This window comes from Ctenocephalides felis, unplaced genomic scaffold, assembly GCF_003426905.1.
Source record: "Ctenocephalides felis isolate EL2017-DRISC unplaced genomic scaffold, ASM342690v1 CF-g0.4_SCAFFOLD_00845, whole genome shotgun sequence".
In the NCBI taxonomy this organism is placed as follows: domain Eukaryota; kingdom Metazoa; phylum Arthropoda; class Insecta; order Siphonaptera; family Pulicidae; genus Ctenocephalides; species Ctenocephalides felis.
The window spans coordinates 53571403-53589525 of NW_020536999.1; the positions used below are offsets into that span (position 1 = coordinate 53571403).

The following is an 18123-nucleotide window of genomic DNA, read 5'->3' on the forward strand; positions in this document are numbered from 1 at the left end:
CACTTAATTTTTGTTTTTTAAAGTATCTATGAGTTTCTAAATTTCCTATGAATTATACCATTATTGACTTAATTAAGAAACAAATTTTAACTATATATTTAGACAAAGCACACCTAAAAAAATATTGGTTATTAAGATTAGTATTAAGACTAACTGCTGTAAAAATGACATATGTATTCCAAGCAATTTTTAAAATAAAATTTAATTCTAATATGATTCAAACGTAAGTTTTTATTGGAATTTTTTATCTCTGTTCAATTCAAGAATTATTTTCTTTTAAACTAACGTTTAAAATTTTGATTAATTTTATTATATATGATTAATATATTACAGAATGGTGGTATACATATTAAGGGGCACAACTAGTGTGAAATTTTCAAAGCCGCTATCAATTTTTTTTATTAGAGCATGGGACGCGGTGCAAAAAAGGTTGAAAACCACTGCCTTAAGCAAAAATAACATAACAAAATTTTAAATCGATATCTTAAATAATTTTTGAGTCATAGCCATTTAAAGAATATATATATATATAGTATATAGTATAACGATCATTTTATCTTTAAACGCGTTTTTCTCGAAACAGCATTTTCCAAATTTGCTGCAGTGATTACTCAAAAACAAATGATCCGATCACTATCAAATTTTTTTTACATGTTCTATATATAGTTTTCCGTAAAATGAATTATCGATTTTTTGATCGGATCAAAAATCAAATTTTGGCAGTCCAAAAATGACCAAAATTTTGGGTAAAATTCGACTTTTTTTTAAAAAAAAATGCCGCCATTTTGTCATTTTTTGATTTTTTTATAGTAGTTCATTTTACAGACAATATTATCTAGTTTAATGAGATTTTTTTTTTAAATTTTTTCCACGTAGAAGGCCGGAATCACTGCAGCAGTGGAGGGCCTTTTTTTCGCGCCGTTAGAGATCGACGATTACTTAAAAAATATTTATTTTTTTTCTTCAAAAATTTTACTATGTATCCTTAAAACATGTGTAACTATATTCTTAAAATTTTGAAATCATTGATGAAGTATGTTTTTTAATATAAATTCCCAAAAATCACCTTTTTTAGGCGGTTACACTAGTTGTGCCTCTTAAAGGAGTTTCAATGAATATTATAGTTTAAAGTTGTTATATACATAATCGCCAAAAGTAACATCACCCACAAGTATTGTTATTGTATAAATTATATAAAGATTTATTGATTATATAATTAATCATATACTATATTAATTGATTTTAGATGTAAAATATTAAAGCAAGCAATTGAAATATTTCATTTTTTTGTGGACATAATACACTATATATTCACAATTTTTTTATACTATAATAATTATACGTTAATTTAGTGAAGAATATTCAACGTATGAAGTATTCATAATTTTATAAATTTCATAAAACATACTAAGAGGTATCGAAATAATCATACTCAAAAATTTGAACTCAGAAATAAGGATTTGTTCCATATTTCCAATATAAATTACAATCATTTAGTAAATAGATTGAAAAATTTAATATAAAGGCTTTTAAATGACTACTCTTGCAGTAACGCTTGTGGTTGGTATAAAAAATTAAAAAACACAAATAAAATTATTCTAACAATAAGTATAATAAACCAACTATTAGTAACAATTCAACTAATTCAAAGAATTTGAACAGTTAATAATAATAGCATATATACTAATTATAATAAGACATATTAAATGTTTCTTTAAGCCTGAAGAGATGGGTATTATATAATTCTAAAGTTAATTCATTATGGTGGTTGATAATTTTTTTCTTATAATTTAAAGCATGGTTTTTAATTAACTCTTTTAAATTACTCGAACTTGAGACACTTAATCATTAAATAATTTTTTACATGTACTTACATTTCACTATTCCTGATATCAATTTGCTGAGTATTAAGTATCATTATTATTAATAAGTATTATCTATTTATTATGTACCAAAATATGAAGTAATTTTAATAACAATATTTAAATAATTAAAATCTTAAAAGTATACCGTCAGTAGTAAGCCTTATTAATAAATCAAGTTACATTAACTTACCTGTGCATTTTATTATTATATAATATTTTTCACTATCACAAATTCACTAAAGATCAGTTCTATATGTTATTTATTGATTACTACACTATTATCACTCAAATTATAATGATTTTTGGCACAAAATGTAAATGTTAAATATTTGGTATTGTCCTGAAACAAGCGGTACGACCACTCATCAAAAACTGATATGAATTATTAGGAATAATACCCGAAAAAAATCATTTTTGAATGTAATGATAGAAATTATGCTTGGTGTGACTATTCGGTTTATAACAAAAATATTCCAACTTTTTTGCATTTTAAAATAAGAAGTCGGTGGTTCTCAACCTTGAGAATGATACTTATTCTATTCTCAAATATAGTATTTACACTAATTTAAATATTATATTTTGTAATATGTGAAATATATTTTTATTGACAACAATGAATCAGTAATTTATTTAAAATATGGAAATATCACTGTATAAATCATATAAACTAAATATACTTAAAATATCATTTTTTTTAAATCTAAGTAAGCTGTATAGAAAAATAAAATAATGCTAACAATTGCAACCTCTTATTTTAATTCCAATTTTATTTATTTCAATTACTTCTCTTATAATATTTTTTAAATCTTGAAGTAATTTATAAAAAATACAATATGTAATTTTTTTTCCAATAAAAAGTCTTTCTGATTATTTTAGTACCCAATTTTAGTTTTATTGAAATCAAAATTTTATTGAATCTTTAGAAATTTATTCAGATATTTGAATTTTTTTAATTGGGTAGTTAACATAAAATCATACTAACATAATGTTTTAAGTTGCTCTGAATGAATGATTCAAATATCGACTTTATTGTTAGGATTTTGAATCGGACAATCCGTTCTCTTAAAAACTGAGCTACCGTTTTTGGCACTTTTTACCCTGTATCTTCGAAACGGCTAGATCTGCCTATGCCAAAAACTAATCAGCATGTCTCCTTATTAATAGAGATCGAATGTTTTCTGAATAATTGAATTCGGTTAAACCGTGTTCCCGAAATCGTCGACGAAAATTTGTATCCGCACATACACACACATACACATACATCAATTTTTTCTAAAGTATGCCAAAATGTTCAGAAACGTTCAGAAATCTCTGAAAAATTTTCATTTTCGATTTTTTTGCGATTACTATAACTTGCCCTACGGGAAGTTAATTATCTTTAATAATATCTCATGGTTTTTTAACAGCAAGTAAATAAATTATTTATATGTATATTAATTTAATTGAAAATATATTAATTTCAGTTAAAAAGTCGGGCATTACATCAATAAAAATAGTACGAAAGTTTTAAGAAATTTATTTATTTAAAATTCTTACGTTTCGGATGGCATCTTAGCCTTCATTCAGTGGCAATCAATTTAAAATTTTGTATCCTAATACAACAAATGAAAATATTATTAATCCATCGTATGAGTATGTGCACATTGATAAAATATATTTTTTTAGCATCACAGATGGTAAAACACACAAATAAATCTGATAACTTAACAAGTTGTCGAAACTATGTATTTACTATACGGAGTTTAAGATAGAAAGTTTCTAAAATACATATATATACATACAAATTGTGGGCAGTACTGCTCTAGGGCATGTCCATGAGTTGAGTTAAACTCCAACTCGATTCAGGGAAGAATAGTGTAAGGGATTTACCATTGCCATTTTCATCTACATTTTCAAACAAAAATAAACATCGCTACTGCGCAATGTCAGGTTGTCTAATATCTTCAAAACGGCTGGACCTGCATTTGCCAAAAACTAATCAAAACATATTTTCTTATCAATAGGCATCGAATGTTTTTTGAATCATTCAAATCGGTTGATCCGTGTTCTCAAAATCCTCGACGAAAAGTTGTATTCGCACATACACACACACATGCATCAATTTTTTTTGAGGTATGCCAAAATGTTCAGAAGGCTTTAAAGTGTAAAGATTAATAAAAAAATTTATTTTCGATTTTGTCATTACTATAACTTACTCTACGGGAAGTTAAAAAATACTTTGCTATATTCGCTAACTCTTTCTCGGAATCGATTGAATACGAATCAAGTACTTGAAACCTGATTCGAATTATCATATTGATATAAAAAGTTTCGAATATTTAAAAAATCTTGTTTTAAATTGTATTTTATTTAATAATTATTTAATTAAACTAGTTGGTATTGGTATTTTGCCTTGAGGCAAGTTACATGAACTTCCCGAAATGTGTAAATAATCGACTTAATCAATAAAAAATAAATTAAATTATGAGTTATTATAAGTATTCCGAGTGGATTTATTACACATCATTGCAAACGAACAAACGAACACGTTAACTGGAAGTATTTTCTAAAAGCAAATTTTCAAAAATCATTAATTTTAATTAAACAATAATTATAATTGAACCAGTTTCCGTAGGACTTTGATTGTTTACTATGTTCAACACCAAGTACACTCGTTATACCAACTAAATCGTCTAATTTTATTTTTAACAAACGTCAAAAAAACTACTCATTTTCTCAAACTTTGATGAATTTTTAAAATTAAACTACTTGTCGTAAGGCCGTAATATTTCAGTATGTTCTATAGGACCATGATATATATCGCAAAAAAAATCAGTATCATTTCCAACTAATATCTTTCGAACAGTTTTTGATTTTTCAAAATATAATTTGTTATGATATTTTATTGGTTTTTAATAAAATAGCGTTGCATCCGAAACCTTCCTTATATTTCACTTACACACAAATAAATAAATAAATATATATATATATATATATATATATATATATATACTACTGTTCATTGTTAATCGACAAAACACACAAATTATTAAGCCACAAACATAAATAAAAATATAATTAAGAGAAATAATACTTGACAACAACCGCCACGAAGGTTAGATTATTACTGAGTTAAAATTGCATATTTACTTTCGTATTGCGCCCTCTATGATTCTGATCCCAAAACTATTCCGAATAGATAACAATTATTGAATTTTAATATCATCTGGTAACAATTCACGCCGTTTCGACCCTATAAATTGGGTCCAAAAACCGAAGTCAAACCATTCAGTGTTTGGAGCTCGTGGGGACAGTTCGATGGTAAGTCTTTTAAAAATATTTGTATTGTGTAATAATGAAATTTTTTTATATTGTGTTGCATGAAATTTTTGTTTTGATCGATTGTGTTTGACTTGATCCACTGTTCAATAATGAATAAAAGAATTCAAATAAATTGAAGTAAATATTCGTCACTTTTATATTAAACGATTTATATTACTTTTTATACTCTAATATATATTTGCTGAGAAGTCGCCTTCGTGTTTTTTGTTATGAATATATTCAATTTTAGCTTCGGAGTTAACATAAATAACCTAATATATATTTAGATTGTAATGTATACCTTGTCGGTTTAGAACAGATTTAGTAGTCAACATACAATTTTATTATAAATCCTATGTTTGAAATACTTTTTTTTTAATTTTTTTTTGGCCGGGAATTGCGAAAACGCAAATGAAAGAAGCGCGACTAAGGCACTTCTACTGTATTTACAACTGACTAGTATTTATTTGTTTATGTTTATTATTTTATTGTTTTATTTATTTTCTATTTGTTCAACTTGTTTCAGATTTAGTGTGGTGTTTTGAACCATGGCGGGTGACTGGGGATTCATTGTGCCTTTTTTTACATCTTTTTATTATATTTACAATATTTAATTAAAAATCTATTTTTATCATTATGATTTAGTTACTTACTTACGTCCAACCGTTTTTCTGTTTTGTTTGTGCGGAAAATTGAGTTCGAAACTATTATCGTTAATCATTTATAGTTTTTTTTTAATCGTTTAAAACGAATTTTAAAGCCTAGTTTGCGCGTTTTTAAAACCTGTCGCCCTCCCCCCTCGGCAGGTTCGAGTAGTTCGCGATTATTTATTAAATTAATTTTTGTTCGTCGGTGTGTGGTTGCTTGCAAAGTTTTTCCCAGAAGCGGAGCAACGCCATACGCTTTAATTCATAAATAATACTATATGTACATATTAAGAGTGATGTTAATTTTTTTTTGAATTATTTTATTAATTACCTTACGTTATATGCGCATTCAAGCATCTAGTTTGAAATTTTGAAATCCAGCTTGTTTCTCAAATTACTTATATTTATTTTAACGGATTTTTTCTGCTTTTATGTACTATAATTTAATCAAATAAATTTAAAATTCTCGTTATTGCACAATGGGTCTCCCGTGACGGAGAAATGTTGAAGACGCAGGTGCTTGAAAAGTGTTTGAATTTTTTTAAAAAAAGTATATCGATCAATACCAAGAGCAACTACTACAGGAGAAGCACAACCCAGGAGAGACTTGTGATACAAAAGGAATCAATGCCGAGGCCACTTACTACAGGAGAAGCACAACCCAGGAGGGACTTGTGCTACCAGAGGAATCAATGCCAAGACCAACTACTACAGGAGAAGCACGACCCAGGAGGGACTTGTGCTACCAGAGGAATCAATGCCAAGACCAACTACTACAGGAGAAGCACGACCCAGGAGGGACTTGTGCTACCAGAGGAATCAATGCCAAGACCAACTACTACAGGAGAAGCACAACCCAGGAGGGACTTGTGCTACCAGAGGAATCAATGCCAAGACCAACTACTACAGGAGAAGCACGACCCAGGAGGGACTTGTGCTACCAGAGGAATCAATGCCAAGACCAACTACTACAGGAGAAGCACGACCCAGGAGGGACTTGTGCTACCAGAGGAATCAATGCCAAGACCAACTACTACAGGAGAAGCACGACCCAGGAGGGACTTGTGCTACCAGAGGAATCAATGCCAAGACCAACTACTACAGGAGAAGCACAACCCAGGAGGGACTTGTGCTACCAGAGGAATCAATGCCAAGACCAACTACTACAGGAGAAGCACGACCCAGGAGGGACTTGTGCTACCAGAGGAATCAATGCCAAGACCAACTACTACAGGAGAAGCACGACCCAGGAGGGACTTGTGCTACCAGAGGAATCAATGCCAAGACCAACTACTACAGGAGAAGCACGACCCAGGAGGGACTTGTGATACCAGAGGAATCAACGCCAAGACCAACTACTACAGGAGAAGCACATTCCAGGATAATATGCATGCATATATTAGTTTTCTCGTATTACATATAATTAGTCGTTATCTAGACTTACATTTATATAAGTATATAATTTTTTAATATTAACATTACCGGGGCCCCGTTTATATGCTCATCCCTTTTAGGGAAATTTGTGTTTTTTTTTAATCTCGTTTCAGGTGTATTTCCATGAAGATTTCCAGAAGATTTCCTCTTCAAGACAACCAGGAAGCCGCTACCAGATTGGAGATTATGCGCATAAATGAAATCATATCGAGCAAAGATAAAATGTAAGAAAAAACTTTAATTATATTGTATTATTATTATTGGATCTTTATAATAGTGTGTCGATATTATTGTATTATATTAAACTAATGTTTAGTTAAGGGTCCTTTTGACGTGAAAATTTCGGTCGAATATTTTGTAATTTATTTTCAAATTAATTTAAAATAATAATCAATTTTTATTTCATAATTATCCATCACTTTCCAGGGGCCAACCAGGACCAACAGAAGACTGCTGACGGATCAAGATCAACAGAAGAAAACTGCCGGATTGGTGAATATCAAGATGAATATGAAGTGTGAGAAGACTTTAGTTATATTATTCTATTATTATTAAGTAATTAATATTAAGTAGTTATATTATTTATAAGGCGCGTTTTTCGGTCATACGTTTTTTAAAGTTGTTCCCGTATTATTAATTCGCGTTTTCACGTTAATATCTTCAGTCATACCTTTTTTGGGGTTGTTCGCGTATTTTTGTTTGAGCTCAAAGGGGGGTGGCGTCGTGGAAGAACCTTTCATTTTTTCCGCGTTTTTCTTTACATCAATTAATTAATAATTGCGAATCACAAAATGATTCGCCCATAAGCTTCATAGGCTGGGAAACTATGAAGTTTTTTTCCAAGTAATTGCATGGTGTATTTGGGGAGTACTTCTGTACTCTGGGGGGTACATCATGTGTATGCTTTTTTTATAATATCACAATCACCGTTACAAAATCACATTACAATTTTCATATTAATATTTCATACAATTTCATATTTATAAAAACTACACACTACACACCGAGAGGTTCTTTCGCTTTTAAAAATCGAAATTTTTGGGTATATTAGGTCATCTCGCGGGGTTCGTTTCGCGTTACATTCGGTACAATTCGTTTATTAGTTACTTATAATTAGTCAATAAGTTAGTTTAGGTGGATTAGGGCTGCAGAAGTCGTTGCATTTCTGTGGCGACACCACATTAAAAAAAACGCGCCTAGCAACTCTACCTCCTGGGTGGCGTGGAAAAGAGTTGCATCTAGCTATAAATACTATTGTCAAAATTAGATATTTAGATAATTATTTTAATTAATATACATAGATGTATCACTATAGGTTGCACGCATTACTGATAATTATAAACTTATATAGAAAAGTCTTACAAATAAAAAAAAAATCAAATAAATCTTTACTTTTAAATTTGTTACTTTCCAGTTTTTTCTTGCTCAAGCTTATAAGTAAACAATTTTTTTGAAGTCACTTTTAATTATTAATAATTTTTGCATTTTATACTCTTAAATCAATTAAAAATTATTTAATTTATTAATTCATGGAAAAATTTCTATTCCAGTTATAACTGTAATTATCAGTATCAAAATATTTAAATCAATATTTTAATTTATATAGAATATTTTAATTTTAATTTAATGTATATATGAATATATTACAAAATAATATCGAATTGTATAGAATATTAAAAAATACAAATTAATAATAATAATTAATTTGCTTTTTATGTTTTTACATTGATTTTTTTTACAGAAATTTGTAAACAAATTTTAGACTTTTTAGAAAGAATAACTAAAAATTATCATTTGAATCGTGCGTTGAAAATATATTTTTGGGTGGTACTGCAATGTGAAGAGTTGTATGGTTTTTAGTAGTATTAATATTATTTGTAAGAAAGCAGAAAGTGAACGTTAAATTATTACTTAATCAGCCTGTTTAATAGGTGTGTACCTATCAATATAAAAATACAAATAAAAAAAACTTATTTCAAAAATAAATGCAACAATAAAATAATACATTATAATTAATTTATTAATGGGAGAAAGTTATAAAATAAAAATTTATTTTAAAAATGCTTTACGGGACGCAGCACGTCTTGCCATCAACAGAAAGCAAATGTTTTTCGAATCATTCAAAAAATCCGTGCGCCCGAAATCGTGGACGATAATTGCATTGCAATGTTCTGTAACCTTTGAAACGTAAAGATATGCAAAAATTTCCATTTTCAATTTTTTACGATTATTATGACTTACCCTACAAGAAGTTGATAATAGAATAAAATTCAACTTAAACATTTTCTATATCTCAATTAGAAATAGGAGCATGCCAAGTATCTATTATTATAATGTCTACAGGCGTATTAGATGTGAATTTCAAAATTTCATAAACATTGCATAAAATATAACATTTTTCATACCACAAATATTGCAGGCTATGAAACTATTAAACTTTTTTATCATACACATATTAGTATTATCGTCAGTTGTGAGTGTTTAACCCAGCGATTTCCAACCTGTGGGGCGCACCAACCCTAGGGGGGCCCCATACCGTTCCAAGGAGGGCGCAAAGCTGTTTTAATAATATTAATTTTAAATTTTGAGTAATTGAAATATTAATTTTAAATGCTGAGAAACTGTCATCTAAAAAAATCTAGATATGTCCAAATACGAATGGATCAGAAATCTATTTGTCATTGAGGAATATGATGATATTCTGAAAAACAAGCTCAACCGTCGCATTACATTCTTCTAATGGTGTAATTATTATTTTTCTATGATTTGTTTTCATTAAAATTATTTTGTCTTATAATCGATAATTATGTTTGTATGTATATTGTGTGTTATTTGGCATAATTTCAGTTAAGTATATTTAAATCAAATTATTAGAACAATTAGGGGGGGCGCAATATTTTTTTCTTTCGAAAGGGGGGCGCAAGGAGGAAAAGGATGGAAACCACTGGTTTAACCCCTTAACTTAGGATTTTGATACAGTTTTGTTTTTGTGTTTTATCGTTTCGTAAAAATAAATATTTTGTAATAATCGTGTCAAATAATACAAATATTATAAAAAATATACAGGCAAACATAACTATTGATTATAAGAAAAAACTAGTTGGTTTGGTATTTAGCCTTGAGGCAAGTTACATAAACTTCCCGATATGTATAAATAATCGACTTAATCAATAATAAATAAATTAATTTATGAGTGATTAAAAGTATTCCGAGTGGATTTATTACACATCATTGCAAACGAACGAACAAACACGGAGTATTTTCTAAAAGCAAATTTTCAAAAATCAATAATTTTAATTAATCAATAATTATAATTGAACCAGTTTCCGTAGGACTTTCATGGTTTACTATGTTCAAGACCAAGTACACTATCGTTATATCAACTAAATCATCTAATTTTATTTTTAACAAACGTCAAAAAAAACTACTCTTTTTCTCAAAGTTTGATGAATTTTTAAAATTAAACTATTTGTCGTAAGGTTGTAATAATTCAGTAAGTTCTATAAGACCATGATATAATAGGTTGTCAAATATCTCCCTTCCGTCTTTTTGTATTATAAACCAAGAGCAAAAAAGCGGAAGGGAGATATTTGACAACGTAATATATCGCCAAAAAAGATCCATAAAAATCGGCCTAAATTTTTTTTTCAACAGTTAATTACAAGAAAACGGCTCGGTAGATTTTCACCTAAAGCTAATCAGTATCATTCCCAACTAATATCTTTCGAACAGTTTTTGATTTTTTAAAATCGGTTCGGTAGTATGAGCTTAAATGTGGACGAAAGGTTTAATACTTTTTTCCAAATTACAAAGAAACGGCTTGGCCGATCGTTGCACAAAACTGAGAAACGATAATCCTCATCGAGATATATCAAATGCTTTTTAAATTTCTGAAATCGGTTCAGGCGTTTTTGAGCAAACGTCGATGAAAGTTCTAATTTTGACAAATGCTAAAAAAACGATACTAATTTTTGCAAACTTTGATGAATTTTTAAAGCTAAACCAGTTGTCGTAGGGCCGTAATATTTTAGTATGATCTAGAAGACTATGGTATCTACCGTCAAAAAAATAATCATAAAAATCGTCGTTTTTTTAACTTCATTACAAGAAAACTGCCCGCCCTAACTCTACCAAAAACTAATCAGCACGATTCCCAACCAATATCTTTTCTGCGATTTATAAAGAAACGGCTTGACCGATCGTCGCACAAACTGACAAACAATAGTCCTCATCGAGATACACCGAGTGGCTTTTAAATTTTTGAAAACGGTCCAGCCGTTTTCGAGAAAACGTCGATTTACGGCAAAAAATCTGTTCACATACACGCAAACACACACATACACATACTTTTTCCAAATTTGGTCTCATTCGATTCAGAATGGCTTGAAACGTCGAAAAAACATAAAATTAGCAATTCGGATTTTTTTATGAAAACATAAACTCCTTCGGGAAGTTAATAATTTATTACATAAATATATTTATCTAATAACATGCAGCAATTATATATAGCACAATTGAGATATAAAATCATTTGATTTAATTATTTAATTAAGTGCAACAGTACATACATACACAGTTTTCCTAGAACGATCGCTAAAAACGAGATTTTAAAGTAAAATATATGTTCTTGTATGTATGCGCTTAAACCTTCGCTCACTCAAATACAAGAGTAGAAGCGTCGATTCATTGTTAGTATCTTTTAGCAACTGAAGAAGTGCGGATTGAAAATAAAATGGCTTATAAAAATAATTATTGTATCGCCAAAATTTTAATTTTAATTATTATGTGTTCCTTTATCATTGATGCGAGAAGTAAAAGTTTCGAGTGAATATATTTTTTATTTATGGCCAAATTTTTAATATATTTTGTTTTCAATAACTAAATTTTATAATGCAGAATAAAGTTAAGACGGTGGAAAAGTCCTCGACTTCAATTGATTGAAATGGATCGAAATATGCGTATAGCGGTTTGGAAAGATATTCAAGAAAACGAAAGCTATTATTCGGATCCATCTAAACCTAAACCTCCTCCAGGTCCTAAGGACAATGATACTATAGCAATTTATAAATTTTTAGATGTAAGTATAATTTTGTTGATCATAGTTCTATATGAAGTTATTAACTTTCCGTAGGGTAGGTTATAGTAATTGCAAAAAAATCGAAAATGAAAATTTTTATCTTAACGTTTCATAGGTTTCTGAACATTTTGGCATACCTTACAAAAAATGGACGTATGTGTGTGTATGTGTGCATGTGTTAGTGTATGTGTGTGAGTGTGTGTGTGTGCAGATACAAATTTTCGTCGACGATTTCGGGAACACCGATCAACCGATTTGAATAATTCAAAATCATTCGATTCGTATGGATAAGGAGACGTGCTGATTATTTTTTAACGAAGGCGGGTCTAGCCGTTCCAAAGATACTGGGTAAAAAGTGCCAAAAACGGTAACTCAGTTTTTAAGAGAACGGAGCGTCCGATTTTAATAATTCAAAAAGCATTTTATTTGTATTGACAAGATGAGAAACTGATTAAATTTTTGGGAAGGCAGGTCACGCGGTTATGAACTCTCAATAAAAATAAGTTAAAAAAATGTCATTTGGCGGTCCAAAATGTTTATTAGACTTATGCACATCAAATTATCAGCTATTTTATAGAGATTTTCGTAATATGTACGCATTTTGTGTATTTTTTTTTTGGTTCCGTACCAAGATTTTTAATTACGGTACGGGAAGTTCCAGCAATTTGCCCTAAGGCACGATGCCAAGCACCCCACTAGTTATTATTCAGATATTCAGTTGGTAAATATAAAAGACCTATTTATGACCTCTAAATTGTTATCTTAAAATTATCGTGGCCTTCGTGACATTATTCATGCAATATTAATTTCAGGGAATCCCCGAAAATATTCTACTCCATGTATTCCATGATTCTATGGCGTTAATTGATAACACCATAGATAAAAGAAGAGTATGGATAACACTTAGCAGTGTTACCACATAAAGCTTTTTCTAAGTTCGTTTTATGTCTAATTTTTGAGGTTATGGCATTTTAATTATTGTGTAAAATTCTAGACAATAAAGTTTTTATTCTTTGTGTTTAAAATATATTTAACATTAAATAGAATATAAAACGCAATTATACTAAAACACATAATTAAATAGTAACTCAACTTTATCAGCAGTGAAAATTTAATTTCTCAGTTGTCTAATATGTCAACAGGTCTTTCATCTGAAAATAAAATTTTCAAAACTATTCAAGACTATTTTACTCTTTACACAATCAAATCTTGGCCTTCTAATAATACAAGTTTTTCCCGAATCCAAAATGCCTTTAAAATTGCTCGCTGTATTGAAAATATGACAAAGGAAGCAATAACAACCAATAATTATGATGATTTTTTTCTAACTTGCAATTTATGCTTGAAGAATATTAACATGGTTATCAAACTGGATAAAAAAATGTTAGAAACATCATCTGATTTTATTTTGGTTAAGTTCCTTCATAACTCAGATTTGGAGTTAGATATCATTGATTGTGCAATAAATGCGTATATAGAAAAATGTGGTCAAGAGAGATTCGAAAAACTACTCACACATCTAATATTAACTGCTTCTTCATATAAGGTTCTGAATGATTCTATTACATCTGTTAAAATGAATAGCATTGAAATGCTTGACACTGAAGCGTATTATTATTTCTCTTATTGGCAAGATCAAGGTGGCCAAAATATTGACAATTTACGGAGAAAGATTTCAACCATTTTTCAAGGTCTAGATGATGAGAAAATCAAGCTTATAATGCACATGCTAAAATGTAAATTAACTGGCACAAATTCTGAAATAATAACAACTATTATCTTAGATGAGTTTGTATTAAAAATTTGTAATGTAACTTATTTATGGGGATTAATATTACAACACCCTAATGATTTAATAGACTTGGCATGTGTTTACCCAAAAATATTGACACCAGTTTGTGAATTTTTATTGAGATCTAGAGATCTCAATCCAAAGCAATTGATTGATACATATAATGTTTCCAAAGAACAAAAAGAACATTTTTTGTCCATGTTTTTATCCAATGACCTTTGTGCTAATGCATTGAAAGAAGTGACTGAACTCCATGAATCGTTGTCCACAATGAATGTTTAAATTAATAAATATTGTTTATTGTTTCAAGACTGAATTTTATGCTGAGGTTGGAATAGGCCATCCTGTAAAGTATTTCAAACTTGTGGTTGACACTGCATGGGCAGAAACATGGGTGGCCTCGAAACAATGTGGATTAAAATGTGTTGGATGTTGTAAGTATTTGATAGATATTTAAATTTAACTTTATACAATAATTAATGACTAAATAAGAATATTAGGACATAGTTTTATTGTACACTTAGAAGTATATACAGCCTTTTAATGAGCACTTTTTTAAAATTTATTTTATGTAAAGTTTATTTTGTTTGAGTATGCAGAAATTAAAAAAAAAAACAAAATAATTTATATGTAGGACTATGTATTAGTTTGATTATCAAACACTCTAATTATAATTTGCCTTTTGGTTATCAGGGAATCTTAATAAATATGACTCTTTGGCATCATCAACATTTCAAGAAAACGGTAAAGAATTTTCTTTTGGCTCAGGCAAAGAAGCCATAACAGGGTTCTTTTCAATAGAAAGTTTTTATGTAAGTTTATAAACATAGACATGTTATTTGAATAAATTGCCTAATAAATTTTTTGATTATCCATTTAGATTGGCCACATAAATGTTAAAAATCAGACTTTTGGGGAAGTAACATGTTTGCCATGGCACTACTTGTTTTCAAAAGCAGATGGAGTATTAGGATTAGCATTCAGCAGTTTATCTATTGGCAACATAATGCCAATATTTTATAATATGGTTTATCAACAATTGATTAAGAAACCTATATTTTCTATTTATATGAATAGGTACTACTAAAATTTATAAAATATTTAAATATCAATTATAATGAGTGTTATGTTCAGAGATCCAACGACAAATCATGCTGGTTCCATCATGATCGGAGCATCAAATCCTAAACATTATAATGGAAGCTGGACTTATACTTCGGTTACTCAAAAAAAATATTGGCAATTCAATATTGATAAGTAAATATTATTTTTATCACAAATATTTTCAGATTATTCAGTAAATAATGTAGTCATTTAATTTTTACTCTAGTATTTACTTGGATCTTGGAACCAAATCTTATTCTTTGTGTGACTCAACATGTCCAAGTATAATTGATTCAAGTACAAGTATTATTTCTGGACCCTCCAAAATAATAAAAAGAATTAATAGCCTCATGTCAGCTACTGAACTTTTAATGGGGTACTATCAGGTAAGCAATTATAATTATATATTCAATACTTTTATGATTTGTAATTTCTCTGTGTGCATGTTAATTTATTTATAATCGCATAAAAAATAATTTCTCCGTAAATATTTTATTGTATTATTGAAAATATCTCTCAAATATTTTGTTGTTTTCATAGGTTGATTGCGGTAAAGTTACAAAATTGCCTCATGTACGATTTTTAATTGCTGGAAGAAATTTCACATTACATGGGAAGGAATTAGCACAAAAGGTTGTAACAAATGAATGTGTCTCTCTAGTCACAGTGAATAATGATTTTAATTTTATAGATGGAAATGAAAGGTGTCAGTGCATGTCTATCTGTATTTGCATCAACTGAATTTGCAGACCAAAATAATTTGTGGACACTTGGAAGCGCATTTTTAGCACAATACTATACATTATATGACATAAATGCAAGTAAAATTGGATTTGCTACTGCTACATGACACTGTATTTAAAGAAATGAAGAACTTGTTGCAATCGCATACAGCATTAATGAAATAAAATAATGATTGGATTAATAAAAGTGGTTTCATCTATATTTGCTTATTACAAAATAATTCTAAATTAATTCCTTGATTAATACATGTCAGTTATACCAGGTCTTCTTAACTTATTATTATTAAATTTATTGTAATTGCCAGAATTTCCTAAAATAAAATGTCATATACAGTATGTATATAATTTATTAAACAATTCTAATGTACGTACCTTTGTAGTAATTTTGCATTTTTATGTTATGTTGATACATAGCATTTCTGTTCAGATTTTGTTGAACAAGTGCTATCTCCGAATTCAATAAATCATGAAGGGACTATAATAATAAATATTATATTAAAAACATTATAATATGCCTAATTATTCTAGTATAAAATGCACTTACATCATCGGTCAGGTGACCATTTTCAATCAAATACTTTTCTATACTGGTAAATTCATTAACTAAATCTTTGTTATTTGTTGATTTAATGATCATACTTATTTTTTCTATAGAATCTTTGGCAAAAGTCCCCTTTTTGTCTAGAGTACTATCAGTATTTACAACAGATCTTAATAAACCTAAAGCATCTTCATGGCGACCCAATTGAGCTAATGCCACAGCCTACCATTTATAAAATTAAAATAAATAATTGCAATAATTAAATTAGATTTATGAAGCAAAAAATATTTTTTTTACCTTCAAATTTCTCACAGTCATATAATTTTGTTGTTTTGTATTTGAGAGAACTTCTAAAGCAACATTTGGATTATTGTGGTTCAAAGCAAGACTTGCTACAAACGTAGCTGCCCTTCTCATGGGTTGATGACCAACAGATATTAATTCTGCCCAAAATTCACAAGCATATTTGAAACTTTCTTCTGTATTCTACAATAAAAGGTTGTTATAGAAATAATTTGATAACTAATCAAAATATAGCATAATTCACACCTTTTTGTAACAAGCAGCACAAACAAGTACAACAATATTTTTTGGATGACGCAAACCTTGAATTTGTTGTTTTTTCACATGATCATAAACCTTTAATATATCTTCATATCTATCATGTTCTAATAGGAGATCCATGAGAATTTGATAACTTGAAACTTGATCAAAAAAGCCGGCTAATTCAGGGTCTAAAAAACACTACAATTGTAATTCATTAATAAACAAATTAATTAAACTCTCTGTTTCAGAAAATATAAAACAATACCTGTAAAGCAGTGTTGGGATCATCTAAGTAATGAAACATCCTCATTACTACGGGTCCAAAAACGAAGCTCCCAAAACGCAAATCCTTGTTTTGTTTGTTAAATCTGTTTATTGAATAAATATTGTGCTTCTATCAATAATAATATCATTGTACATCAATTCAGTATTAAATTAATGCAACAAGTAATTTTATATAAAATGGCAAATATGTAACTCACTTAATCATCATTTTTACAACTAAATCAATATCATGAGAATTTGATTCGGCTACATGTATCATATTTTTTAAATCTTCTGTAAATATCATATTCATCGATGATGGTACCACGAAATCAGACATCTTACTTTTAAATGTATCTAACATATTTGTAAATTGGCCCTGTATTCTTTCTCTGTTTCTAACATAATTATCTATCCCTAATGCAGCTTGTGAATATAAATTTTTGAATTGCACTACAATGTAACAATTATAATTAGAATATTAGAAGGCTTGGTATATTAATAATCATAAATGTACCATCATTAACTCTTGTTAACGTCACTCCAAATCTGCATTTTTGAAATAAATTTAAAGTGTTTTTAAACATTTTAATACACTTATTTATTTAAATTTTTCAAGGCATGCAAATTTAACCTATTAGTATTAGTATTAACATTTAGTTGAGGTTATATCCATAGATAACATATTATATGATTAGATATGGGATGGGTAAGTAAGATCATACGTAAATCATATGCAAAGCGTATTTAAGTATAGCCAACATGGTATAAAATAAATTATAGTTGACAACTGAAAAGAGGTTATTTTAA

The 18123-nt window shown here is 28.8% G+C and overlaps 3 protein-coding genes across 4 annotated transcripts; 2 read left to right on the plus strand and 1 right to left on the minus strand.

Moving 5' to 3' along the window:
* Window positions 1-6193: 6193 nt before the first annotated feature.
* Window positions 6194-7834, plus strand: LOC113377180. 2 transcript variants are annotated; one of them, XR_003367093.1, is made up of 3 exons: window positions 6194-6328; window positions 6397-7470; window positions 7673-7834. XR_003367093.1 is itself a non-coding variant. In XM_026617410.1 (2 exons), the coding sequence occupies exons 1-2, from the start codon at window positions 6314-6316 to the stop codon at window positions 7138-7140; spliced, it is 759 nt and encodes a 252-aa protein (XP_026473195.1). In that variant the 5' UTR covers window positions 6198-6313; the 3' UTR covers window positions 7141-7204. The 2 variants fall into 2 exon arrangements, 1 of the variants encoding a protein (XP_026473195.1); XM_026617410.1 differs by lacking the exon at window positions 7673-7834 and having other exon boundaries at window positions 6198-6328; window positions 6397-7204.
* Window positions 7835-11952: 4118 nt separating this feature from the next.
* LOC113376094 (lysosomal aspartic protease-like) lies at window positions 11953-16154 on the plus strand. The gene is made up of 9 exons (XM_026616023.1): window positions 11953-12070; window positions 12143-12323; window positions 14426-14549; window positions 14809-14927; window positions 14996-15192; window positions 15250-15372; window positions 15446-15605; window positions 15760-15852; window positions 15911-16154. Exons 1-9 carry the CDS (start codon window positions 11979-11981, stop codon window positions 16067-16069), a joined length of 1248 nt encoding a protein of 415 aa, XP_026471808.1. The 5' UTR covers window positions 11953-11978; the 3' UTR covers window positions 16070-16154.
* On the minus strand, window positions 16118-18010 carry LOC113376104 (pentatricopeptide repeat-containing protein 2, mitochondrial-like). The gene is made up of 8 exons (XM_026616033.1): window positions 17831-18010; window positions 17532-17766; window positions 17315-17417; window positions 17053-17247; window positions 16801-16989; window positions 16507-16725; window positions 16335-16437; window positions 16118-16273 (listed from the first exon to the last, which is right to left on the minus strand). Exons 1-8 carry the CDS (start codon window positions 17898-17900, stop codon window positions 16203-16205), a joined length of 1185 nt encoding a protein of 394 aa, XP_026471818.1. The 5' UTR covers window positions 17901-18010; the 3' UTR covers window positions 16118-16202.
* Window positions 18011-18123: the final 113 nt, after the last annotated feature.